The 12,322-nt window shown below is 44.1% G+C and overlaps 1 protein-coding gene and 1 long non-coding RNA gene across 4 annotated transcripts in view; one reads left to right on the forward strand and one right to left on the reverse strand.

Annotated features, from left to right (window-relative positions):
* The window catches only part of LOC115669413 (uncharacterized), a 54,593-nt gene that overhangs the window by 7,452 nt on the left and 34,819 nt on the right, over window positions 1-12,322 (reverse strand). The window lies entirely within an intron of this gene.
* Window positions 4,069-7,919, forward strand: LOC115670079 (cytochrome P450 CYP82D47-like). 2 transcript variants are annotated; one of them, XM_056321369.1, is made up of 3 exons: window positions 4,069-4,674; window positions 5,467-5,858; window positions 6,690-7,919. In XM_056321369.1, exons 1-3 carry the CDS (start codon window positions 4,137-4,139, stop codon window positions 7,317-7,319), a joined length of 1,560 nt encoding a protein of 519 aa, XP_056177344.1. In that variant the 5' UTR covers window positions 4,069-4,136; the 3' UTR covers window positions 7,320-7,919. The 2 variants fall into 2 exon arrangements, with proteins under 2 accessions (XP_056177344.1, XP_030447134.1); XM_030591274.2 differs by having other exon boundaries at window positions 4,070-4,674; window positions 5,455-5,858.

A 12,322-nucleotide genomic window follows, 5' to 3' on the forward strand; every position in this document is an offset into this window, starting at 1 on the left:
ATGCTCAAAATGAGCGAGAAAATATTAGGTGCATTTCACACACAACGTAGGATTTACAATAAACCATGATCGACACGTGTCCATATCGGGCCCACCCGTCAGAAAATTGTCTCCCCCTCCCCCTCCCCCTCCCCTCTCTCTCACGCGCTCTGCTCTCCATCTCTGCAACCCCAAGCCCAACCCCCCACCCCCCCCCCCACTCTAACCTTCGCTCGACACTGTTCTTCAAGCTCAAGTCCTTCAAGCTCGACTCCGCCATCTCCGCCTGCACCGTATCCATGCTCACCACCCTGACCGCCGCGCCTTCCCCCTTCTCCTCTGCAACCGCAGCCACAACCGGCGACCTCGACGACGGCGAAGAATCACTCCCGAATCTCACGGTCGGTCCAGAAGCTACTGCAGTTGGGTCTTCAAGCCGAAGACGAGCTCGACCCCGGCTTTCGGCGTCGACGATTGGTACACTCGTGACGTCAGCGAGGACGACGGGTTCTATGTCGTGTACGACAAGTCCCATGATTCCGGAGTCCCCGAAGGTTTAATACCTCGAAAGTTGTCGCCGGAGATGGATCGGAGGCGGAGGCGGAGGCGGTGGCGTGGTTCGTTGGACTAGAGAGCAGAGCTAATCGTGAGTCGGGCATGAGCGAAGGTTTTAGAGAGGGAGAGAGAGAGAGTCAGGCATGAGCGAAGGTTTTAGAGAGAGGGGGTTGGGCGTGGGGTTGCAGAGGAGATGGAGAGTAGAGCGCGTCAGAGAGAGGGGAGGGGGAGACAATTTTCTGACGGGTGGGCCCGATATGGACACGTGTCGATCAATGTACGGTTTATTGTAAATCCTACGTGGTGTGTGAAATGCACCTAATATTTTCTTGAAATGAGCCCCATGAAAAGTCATGCACGTGGAGAAAATATTAGGTGGTCCGGGACCTCCACGTCAGCGTGGTCCCAAACCACTCATGAAGCGCCACGTGGTCCACGTTGCGCTTGTGGGGCCGACTCGTTAAGAGGAACTTTTTGCACAAAAAATTAATATTATTTCTCTCTCATTGGCCATTAGCCCTGCACGCTAATTGCTCCTCTCTTCAAATTTTTGCCTCTTTTCTCTCTCTTCATTAATTGCTGGCCCTCTTCTCCCTTCGTTCGCACGAAAGCCCTCTCGCTCCCTCTTCAATTATATGACACTCTCTCTCCTCTCTCTTCTGCATCTTCTGAGAAATAGAAGAAGCCCGCTCTCTTTTTTTCCAAAATACTTTCCCCGCCTCTCTCTCTCTCTCCCTCTCTCGCTAACAAGAGCCCCGCGGTCGCATCCCGAGCCCAGACCCAGCGCCTCGGCACGGCGCCTCCGCCTCTGCATCTCGAGCTCATATCCGCCTCCGGCACGTCGCCTCAGCCTCCGCCCTCCTTTTGCATTATTCTCTTAGATTTCCCGAGCAGAGGGCCCGAGATTTGGAAAATCCCGTCGTGTAATTGTGTAATAGTTTGAGGTTGATCCTCATGATCATTTTGGTTTTTTGCGAGGAATTCTCAGTTTCTTTTGATGGTTTATGTCGTGCTCTTGTTCGTCGGAATGTGATACTTTGAAGAGAGAAGATATATTTGCGCACTTCTTGTTTCTGGGCTTTTTTCTCTTATCAAGGTTTGTTCTACTTGTCATTGCCATCTTATTTTCAAGTTTGATCTTTAATATTGAAGGAAGCTCGGGACAAGCAACTGGATTCTTTGATGTTATAAGGATATCCAATGCAAGTAACTAGGCTGTCAAAGTTATTCAAGAGTGGGTTGCGATTTTTTATTTCGTCATACTGAACCCGCTAAAATTTACGAAGAAAGGGGACAAAAAGAGCCAGTGAATTTTATCCTGCTTATAATTGGTTCTGCTAGTACAAGAAGCAGCAGGAGTCAACATGCTCTCTACAATGCTTTCCAAATATCATAGCATCAAAAGTTTTCCAGTTTTAGCTTAGCCTTTTAGTTTTACAAGGACAGCCAAGACCTCATCTATGTGTGGTCGGTTTGCTAGATCTGGAGAAGTGCACTAATGAGCCAGTTGGAAAAGCTTTTCTATGTTTTTCTGCTGTTCCTTGGAAACATTCGAAGCTAGCAAAGGGTCCGAGATTTGGCACATCCAGGGGCTGCCTTGCAGAGGACGGCGCACCAAGATCGATTGCCGGACACTGAAGGGCAATGAAGCAAAGCAAAACAAACACAAGTTAACAGTGATAATGCTTGATTAAAAAACAAACAATGTACAGCCTACCTAAACTGAAGGAGAACTTTTCGACCAAAAAAAAAAAACTGAAGGAAAACTTCGACAAAAAAACAACTGAAGAGAACCGGTTGCACTCCGGCACATCCTACATATAGGTAGGTTACAAACACCACCCTCATAAACCCAAGTAGAACAAACGATACACTATTTTCTTGCAAAACGAGATTAAACTGCAAATACAAATGAAAGTTCCCAAGTCCATGCGCTTCCATTTCACCTAGACTTCGTCTCATCTGGCGCCGGGGAGAAAACGAACACACGAGAAGGAGAACGCTCAGCTCAGTTATGTGCTAAACCCAAAATGCCATGGCGGAGGCGGATCTGAGCTTGGGATGCGACCGGCGGGGCTCTTGGGAGCGAGCAAGAGGGAGGGAGTGGCTCCTGGAGTAGAGAGCGAGCGAGCGAGCGAGCGTCGGATTTTTTCAAACGAGCGCCGGAGCGAGCGTCGGAGCAGGGGCGGCTTAACGTGCTTCGTCGGCGACGGCGGGGTGCAAGGAACGCCGAAGCAGCAACAACGCCACGGAGCAAGGGCCGGAGCAACCAGGAACGCCGAAGCCGAGAGTGAAATTTGAGAGCGAAATTACAAATTCAAAATAATTTGAAAGCCTGGAGAGAGGAAATGCGTTGGTTTTCTTCTGATAATGAGTAGGAAAGAACGAAAGAGAGGAGAGAGGAGAGAAAAGAGGTGAGGGGCTAGCCTGCAGGCCTAAGGAGAGAGAAATAAATTAATTATTGTGCAAAAATTCCACCTCAGTTGAATGGACCCCCACATACCCACGTGGCGTTTCATGATTGGTCCGGGACCACGCTGACGTGGAGGTCCCGGACCACCTAATATTTTCTCACGCACGTGGGCCGAACTGGACCCCACCCATCCTCTTGCCGCCAACTTTTTCTGCAAGACAACGACCGCAAGGAGGAGTCGCTCAGGCTTCATTTCTCCGGAAAATAAAATAATTTAAAAAATATATTATAAAAAATAATTACTTATATCATTTATAAAAATAAATGAATAAAAAATATTTTCATTATATATGAAAATGTTTAGACAAAAAATTATTATAAATTATAAAAAATATTTTTGAATTTCTTATTTTTGGCGAAATAAATCGAACCAGAAATAATTTATTTGGACGGTCGAAAAATTCAAAACCACGTGTAGGCCCACAGGTGGAATTCTAGCCGCAACAACAGTGTTCTCGGGGCCCACACTTGGGAAATCTACTTTTGCTTATTGAAGTCAAATCGTTAGAGCCGCCTTTGCGCTGAATTTTCAACCATGATCCATGAACAGAAAGAAAACAAATGTACTCATCTTATCCATTGGCCTATTCCTCCACTTCAATTTGACTCATCTCTTTGACGTTGTAAAAACCAGTAAGCATTGCACAAACAAACGAATCTGCACAGCAACATGTTGGTATGTTCGATTAAACACCTCTCGTGTTATATCAATGGGGGTATTCAATATTTCTTGAGTATCTTATTAATCATTTTAGAATGTAACAGTCTCGCGTCTCATAGATACCAAATAATTATAAGAGATGCACGGGGTCTGTATTCTTAAATATCGTCTCAAGAAAATGCATAAATATGGTGATTCGGATTAAATCATCAAGTTAAGAGAACAAAGACCTCACGTTACCCTTAGACAATAATATAATTAATGTCCATAGGGACAAGCATAGATCTGTACATAAAATCTATGGTCATAGATTTCCACTACCCAACATGGAGAAACCAGCACAGACACTGGACCCACCCACGAATTTTCAATGCTTTTTTCGTCTTTTGCAGTATGTATGGAGCTTGAAACACTCCAGTGCATCACAACCATTTTCCTCGGTGCTTTTGCACGTTATACGCAGCAAAAATGGACTCCCTGCTTCAAGACCTATCGCGCTTGTCCGGAGTAATCCTGGCCATCCTCGTCCTATCAATCTTTGTAGTATTCAAATCGTCATCATCAAGCAAGCTCAAAACACCACCTGAAGCTGCGGGGGCATGGCCCGTCATAGGTCACTTGCCCATTCTAGCGAAATCCAAGCTTCCCCACAAGACCTTAGCGTCCATGGCCGACCGGTACGGACCCATCTTCACCATCCGGATCGGGATGTACCCAACCCTAGTGGTGAGCGGTTCTGAGATGGCCAAGGAGTGTTTCACCAAGAACGACATCGCGTTGTCCACTCGGCCACGGCTATTGGCCCAGAAGATCCTGGGTTACTCCTACGCCATGTTCCCGTTCGCGCCCTACGGCCCATACTGGCGCGGGATGAGGAAGATGATCACCTTGGAGCTGCTCTCCAGCCGGAGGGTCAACTCGTTGCTCAACCCTGTTCAGGCCTCAGAAGCGGACGTGGTCGTTCAAGAGCTGCATGAGCTTTGGCTTGAGAACAAGGATGATTCAGGTATTCTTCTGATACTGATAATAATTCAATATGCGCTTTTGGTGGTTATTGATGATAGGCCTTGTATTAATTATTTTTCTTTTTCCTGTGAACACCGGTCGTTTTCATAGTATAAGGTCATGAAAATGATCACATTTAGAATTTTCGGTTACAGTACTCTCTCTAGATTAAGAGCGAGTCATGTTTTGCACTTTTTTGGCGTCCATACCAGCTAGGGTCGCCAAGGCTCGCCGACAACTGGGCAAGGTCGCAAAGCCCTTGCTGGTTACAGGCGAGGCCGCCTCACCCAGATCTGGGCAAGGCCCTCGCTTGCAGCTGGCGAGGCCTTCGCGGCCCTCGCCCATGGCCAATGAGGGTTTTGCGGCCCTCGCCTAGTGGCCGGCTAGCTCTATAGACCCTCCCCAATCATAGTGAAAAAAAAAATAAAATAAAAAAGAAAAGAAAAAAGAAGAGAAAGAAATAAAAAAATAAAAAAATTGCCCACACTAGCACCGGTCGTGCCAGGTAGGATGACCAGCGTCCACGTCAATAATTTTCGGTCAAAATTGGCTGGAATGACTATATTGATAAATCGTCAAAATATTTAGGACTAAATTGGCATCCGTACAATAGATTTATGATTTTTTTGATAATTTTTCCAAAGAAACTAGATAGAATGACACAGGAGATCAATGAAGTATTGTCCAAGATTGAGCATCCGTTTCATCAAATCTTTTAGTTCATGAGAGTAATCAAAATTTCAATTTGGCATATAACATCTAGTTCATTCTGATTTATTAGGCCATGTCACAGTCGACTTGAAGCAGTGGTTTGCGAAGTTGACCCTGAACGTGATCCTCAGAATCGTGGCCGGAAAGCGCTACTCTACGGCGGACAAGGAAGAGGAGCAGCGGTGCCAAAAGGCGTTACGGGAGTTCTTCTACTTCTTGGGGATGTTCTTAGCGGCAGACGCTCTTCCTTTCCTGAAGTGGCTGGACTTAGGTGGACATGAGAAGGCCATGAAGAGGACTGCAGAAGAACTGGACGACATCATCGGTGGTTGGTTGGAGGAACACAAGAAGAATAATAAGGATTTGAGTGAGACCAACGGCAACAGAGATTTCATGGACGTCATGCTTTCGGTCCTTAACGATGACGAAATGGGAGGTTATGATGCTGATACGATTATAAAAGCTACATGCTTGGTAAGTTCTTGTTCCCTCCCCCTTAGAGCAGTCTTTTCTTCTTCATAATGCTAGTTGCCCACGTATCAAATAGTCAGGGGGTGATCGTCTATAGGTTAAGTTGAGTTCAACAAGGGTGAGAATGATCCGGGCAGTTCAGTTCTAGAGTTGGAATCATATAAATCTAACAGGCTACGATGGATTCTAGAAAATTTAGAACTGAAAATCGAACCAATTTACCGTAGAACGAAGCCTAGACCTGAACCAGCTAGGGCGGGTTTTGGGTAGAATTGCGAACTAGTCTAGTCCTGCCATTTTGTTATTTTCAGTATATCAAAAAAATAAAAAAAACAATTTTCTTTTTTTAAATATAGACTGTCTCCCTTTTATGTTATGACATAGAAAATACGCACATTGAAATAATTCAGTTTGATAATTTAAAAGTACTTAGATTGAAAATCAAGTAAATTAGAGAACCTAATTTGCACAAAAAAAAAAAGAAGCTTGAGCACTCAATTTGGAAAGCTGCTCAAATCAGAGGGGCTAAAGTTGGACTAAAGTACTTGACCAAAAAAAAAATTTTACTAAAGTCTTTTTTTATAAAGTATTGTGGGCTTATTTTTATTTTTAAATGAATGTCAGCGACCCTTTTGAACATCTTGCAATCACGGGCAGAAGAAGTGGGACTAAATTTGGACTCAATTACAAATTATGCATCTTCTTTTTCGTTATTGGACCACATTTTTCTTGCCCATGAAGGGGAAGGGCACATGAATTTAGATTGCGAATGATGTTGTAGTTAATCTTCATATCTCACTTCTAACGAGGAAAACATGTTTGTTGTATTTAAAGGCGATGATTGCAGGTGGCAGTGACACCGCGATGGTTACCCTGACATGGGCAATCTCGCTACTGCTCAACAACCTTCACATCCTGAAGAAAGCTCAAATGGAGCTGGACGATCAGATCGGCAAGCAGAGGCATGTGAAAGAAGCGGACATCGCCAGCCTGACCTATCTACAAGCCATAGTGAAGGAGACCCTCCGGCTACACCCGGCAGCCCCACTCTCAGCGCCGCGCCTGTTCACCGAGGATTGCACTGTTGGCGAGTACCACGTGCCCAAGGGCACGAGGTTGATCTTGAACATCTGGAAAATCCAAACCGACCCTAGGACATGGCCCGATCCATTGGAGTTTAGGCCCGAGAGGTTCTTGGGCAACCATAAGGACGTCGATGTGAAGGACTCCAACTTCGCGCTCCTACCATTTGGAGGCGGCAGGCGAATTTGTCCCGGAATATCTTTCGCACTCGAGATGGTGCATTTTCTTCTAGCCAGGTTCTTACAAGCATTCGAGATAGCCACCGTGGATGATTCACCAGTGGACATGTCTGAGATCTTCGGACTGACAAATTTGAAGGCGACCCCACTTGAAGTTATGCTCAGGCCAAGATTAACTCAGGAGCTCTATCAATTGAGGTAATGGATAGTTTACATATGAAAGGAAAGGTCTTTGAAATGTACAACTAAGTGAATGTGTATGCACTCTCTCCATGCGTGGCTCTTAAAAAGACATAATCACATATCTAGACTTTTCAGATTGAAGTTGCTGACCCTGGAACATCACTTGCATGAAAAGGCTGATGCGTCCGTGATTGCATGGCGATGTCAAATGTCATTACTATCGTTCACCACTTGCATGCAATTGCATACTGTGTGACCTGTCGTGTATGGACTCATTCATGCTTTCCTTGCCCATATGCCAATCCTACAGGTTTAGTTGTCATCAGTGAGATCTGACCATTCAATCTCCATATAGCCATAACATCGTTATCATGCATTGGATGATTACAATGTATCTCTTCCTCCTTCTGCTCTGCTTGGCCCTACTTACCTCACTATCTCCTCACACGTACCAGCGCTTGCACAGGCGTACATATATATTGAAAGATTCCAAACAGTTGAAAAATCTATCTTCCAGAACGAGGTTGTGTAGTTCCTCAATTTTGATGCGGCAGATATGATGTCCGTGAGTAATCTTCAGAGTCATGAATGCCATCCCAAAGTGCAGTCTTACTTAATACATGTAGATGTGGTGATTTGCGTTTTTTATTAAATTTCGTTGAGTAAAAAGTTTGAAGGACGTGCTATGAGAGAAAAGATTGCGATAAAAATCCAAATACTTCATTGACTTACCACATTTCTTTATATCTATCTACTTAATTTGATCACATTTCAACATAAATCTTTGAACGTGGGTGTCGGGTTGACAAGTGAGAGAGAGAGAGAGAGAGAGAGAGAGAGAGAGAGAGAGAGAGAGAGAGTCAAGCTACTCATGAGTACCTCGTGCTCGATTCGATGACTACTCAAGATTGACTCGCCTAATTTGGAGTCAAGCTAGCATTCAAACTATTTGAGTATCTTGTGTAGTCAAGCTCGATCCTATAAATAGCTCGCGAGCCTAATTTAAGTTTGCTTCTTCTTTTTTCTAAGACATTGAATACTTGTTAATATAGACACAATATAATTAAAATTACATGATATTCGAGTTCATTAAACTCGAGTCCACTTTTATTTACAGGTCAAACATAATAGATTGAGTCAAGCTATCAACTTTCTGATCAAGTCAAGCTCAAGCAAGAAAATTAATACTCAATCAAATTCGAGTCAAGTTTCAAGCATTGCGGATATAAGTTGGGTCAAAGGCAAGCTTCGTAGGGTATCAACTCAGCTTGGCTCAATTACACCCCCCAGTGACAGGAACGTTGAGGATGGAGGGAGAAAAGAGTACGGCTGGGGGTGGCTGTCAGCGACGATGCCGTGGCTTGGCTCGAGGCTTTGGGTGGAGATAACGCAATCACGAGCAGCACGGAGGAGGGGATGAGCTTGGGTTTGGTTTGGGTTCCTGTTAAATGGATCTTGTGATGGATCGGTCTGGGATGACAGATGATTAAATTTGGAAAGAAAATAGTAGACCCGTAAAGAGCGAGAAAACTCCGGTGCAACTCGAAGCGGGACCCCCGAAAGTTAAAGTTCTAATATGTTTCGAAAACTTCTCAACAGTGTTTGATGAGTGTGCACAAAAACGAGGGAAAATTTCAAATCAATACCCAAAGTGGGGTCATTTTCTCAAAAAATGGTCCAAAGTAGACATAGTGTCAAATAAGGGCCTGAAGTGCCCAATCAGTATCAAATAAGGGCCTGAAGTGCCCAATCAGTCTCAAATAAGGGCCTGAGTTCGCCAGCCGGTCAAATGCTCACCGGCCGGCATGCACGTGACTGTTCCGGCGATCGGAACAAGGGCAGTTTCGTCTTTTACTTTTTAATTTTTTTTTCTTTTTTCAGTTTTTTTCTTTTCCTTTTCCTTTTCATTTTCCTTTTCTTTTTTTTTTTCTCTTCCCTCCGCCGACCAAAGCCGGGGCCAGCGGAGGTCGCTGGCCTCAGGCAAAGGCTGCCCTCGCCGGCGTCGAGCGAGGGCGGCGTTGGACAAGGGCCGCCTTCGCTTGGGCTGGGCGGGAGAGGGTTGACCCTAGCCAGATCCGACGAGGGCGAGGGGGGGGGGGGGGAGGGGAGGCTTGCTCTCGCTGGATCTGGCGAGGGTCGCCCTCGCCCGCCCACCCTCGCCCGCCCAGCCCAAGCGAGGCGACCCACTCCCAATGCCGGCGAGGGCGAGGGTTACTCTCATCAAATCTGGCGAGGATCGCCCTCGCCCGCCCCGCCTAGCCCAGGCGAGGGCGGCCCTTGCCCGACACCGGCGAGGGCAACCCAGGGTCGGGCGAGGGTCGCCTGGGCTGGGCGAGCGAGGGTTGCATTTTTGAGAAAATGACCTTATTTTTTGTACTGATTTGAAATTTTCCCAAAAAATGAGGATGGTTTATGAAATTTTTCCCATTTCTTCTGTTTTTTTGGTCACTTAAGTCAATCAATTCAATCTTGGAACACCAACCACTGTTCCTGAAATAGACAAACTGGCCTAGGATATCTCCTTAAAGATTGGGCATGAGAAAAAACAGCAGGACGCATGTGGTTAGGATCATAAAATATTTTCCTTGTCTTGTTAGCCACTCTATCAAATAAATCCCCCCAAGGTTGAACCGACAGAGGACCCCCCAAAAAGGGCGCTTCCTTGGTAATTATGTCGTTGATTATTTTCCCTCCAACTCAAATTATGCCTCTTAATTTAATAGCAATATTTGGTATACTAAACTTCACCTAAAAAATTAGAAATATGATAAGATTGTAGATTGGTATTTCGATGAACGCATCATATCCATCACCTAAATTTTATGTACTAGCATCATTCTTTATTTGTTATTGTTGTGATCGAAGGAACCTCGTCCATAGCCTTTTTCTGGTCAACCAATTCCACGTCAATCGAGTACTTCCTCGGCTCTAAATCTCGAATTATTTGCAAAAAACTAGCTATACCTCCTCCAAAACCTAATTTGATTTCAGAAATTGAAACCAACAAAAAAAAAAAAAAGAATCTTCTTTAGCTATACCTCCTCCAACAACTATCAAGCGAGTTCGCAAAAGCAGTTTAGTCTATCTTGGGCAAGGTTCCGAGCTAAGAACAGTGTTTGCAACGGCTACTTTGACCTATATGGCGTCTCCAACATGCTGAGGAAGCTTGAAGGGCTGTACATGTATGTCAAAGTGAGAGTTGAGGGTGGCCATAGGGATAAAATCGCTCTTAAAATGATCTTCTGGTGCTTATTCTCAAGAGAGTAAGCGAGTAAGTATGATGGTTCGAACCTCGCTTTGACAATTAAGCCAAAACAGACAATATATACATATATAAGCACAATCTTGTTTGCAAAGAAATCAGTTTGATTTTGGTATCTGAGGTAGGGATTTCCTAGGAACGATCGTATATCACTAATTTATTGTCATCGATGATGCTAAACTAGACAAAAGCGCACAATGAGATATAAGTCTACACTGAAATTGTGGCATTAACTGATTCAGAAATATTGGCACGTAAAATCTTGGGATGAACTACTTAGGGCATGTTTGGTAATGCTTCAGATTCTCTAATTTTTTATTCTTTTGTTCCTTGGAACAAAAAAAGAACAGAAATCCATTTGATAACGTCAGTCAATTCTTTTGTTCCCCGGAATAGAAAAATAGCCAGGGAATAGATTTGGAACAGAATCAAGAAGTAAAAAAAATCTGCTTCTTGTTCCTGGGAATAAAAGAGAAACAAGATCAGCTCTCTCTCACAACGTATTCCCATGCTTAACCCTAAACCTCAAACCCTAAATCCCAAAACCCAAAATCTTAAAACCCTAAACATTAACTCTAAAATCCTAAACCCTAAATCTCAATATCTAAACACTAAAACCCTAAACCTAAAACTCGAAACCCGAAAACTCTAAACCCTAAACCCAAAACACTAAACCCCAAACCCTAAAACCATAAACCCTAAACCCTAAACTGCAAAACCCCAAACCCGAAACACTAAACCCTAAACCCTAAAACCTTAAACTCTAAACCCTATACCTAAACCCCAAAACCCGAATCCCTAAAACCCCAAACTCAAAACCCGAAATACTAAACCCAAAACCCCAAACCCCAAATCATAAAACCCCAAAACTCCAAACCCGAAACCCTAAAACCCAAACCTCAAACCCTAAACTGCAATTTCCTCGACCGCCACCCGGTATTTGCTTTGTCTATAATGAGCAATTTTCTTTATGATTGTATTAAGGTCATCCAATTCTATATCATAATATATTCTGATTCTATTTCTAGTTCAATTTTATCCAAACATGAAGAATTGTTAAATCCCCACTCATATTTTATAATTAAATGAAAAAATTGGGAGTAGACAGTTTGAAGGTCGTACCAAACGTATTTTTGTTCTTTTTCTATTTCGAAAATAGAAATTTTGTATAGTTACCAAACGCGTTTTTTTGCTCAGAAACTGTTCTTAGAAACAGAATTAGAAAAAACTATTTATGAACATAAATTGTTCCCAAAAACAGAAACATTACCTAGCAGACCCTTAGGATTTGTCGAATTATACCAAATCATTTGACAAAATGAAAAAATACAACAAAGAAATTGACAAATGAATGAACAGAACTGACAAATCCTATGTAATGCTCAAAATGAGCCCATGAAAAGTCATGCACATGGGCCGAACTGGAACCCGCCCATCCTCTCACTGGCCACTTTTTCTGCAAGACAACTAGGGGTGAGCAAAACGGATCGATTGGACCGGGAACTACCCAAATAGTTCGGTCCGGTTCCTGAGAGTGCCAGTCTGGTTTCCACTTCCGAACAGTCCGGTTCCCAATTCTAAGGGGGGAACCGGATTGATTGTTTTTTTTTAAATGTAATTCAAAATCTAAAATCTCACCAATATGCCCGTCTCACGCCTTTCGCCTTTTCATTTCGCCCCACGAACCACGACGCTAACGCGGCCCCGCCTCCAAAATACCACATTCAGGAGAAATTCCACTTTGAAATTGGGAAGGTGCG

This window comes from Syzygium oleosum, unplaced genomic scaffold (genome assembly GCF_021117445.2).
Source record: "Syzygium oleosum isolate NSW1041296 unplaced genomic scaffold, Sole_v2.1 Sole_v2.22, whole genome shotgun sequence".
NCBI classification, from domain to species: Eukaryota; Viridiplantae; Streptophyta; class Magnoliopsida; order Myrtales; family Myrtaceae; genus Syzygium; species Syzygium oleosum.

Bases quoted from the DNA above. Each gene is read 5' to 3' on its own strand.
- LOC115670079 (XM_030591274.2), top strand. From the start codon at position 4,137: ATGGACTCCCTGCTTCAAGACCTATCGCGCTTGTCCGGAGTAATCCTG. The intron at 4,675-5,454 runs GTATTCTTCTGA...CTGATTTATTAG, and splicing joins TGAGAACAAGGATGATTCAG to GCCATGTCACAGTCGACTTG. The intron at 5,859-6,689 runs GTAAGTTCTTGT...TTGTATTTAAAG, and splicing joins TTATAAAAGCTACATGCTTG to GCGATGATTGCAGGTGGCAG.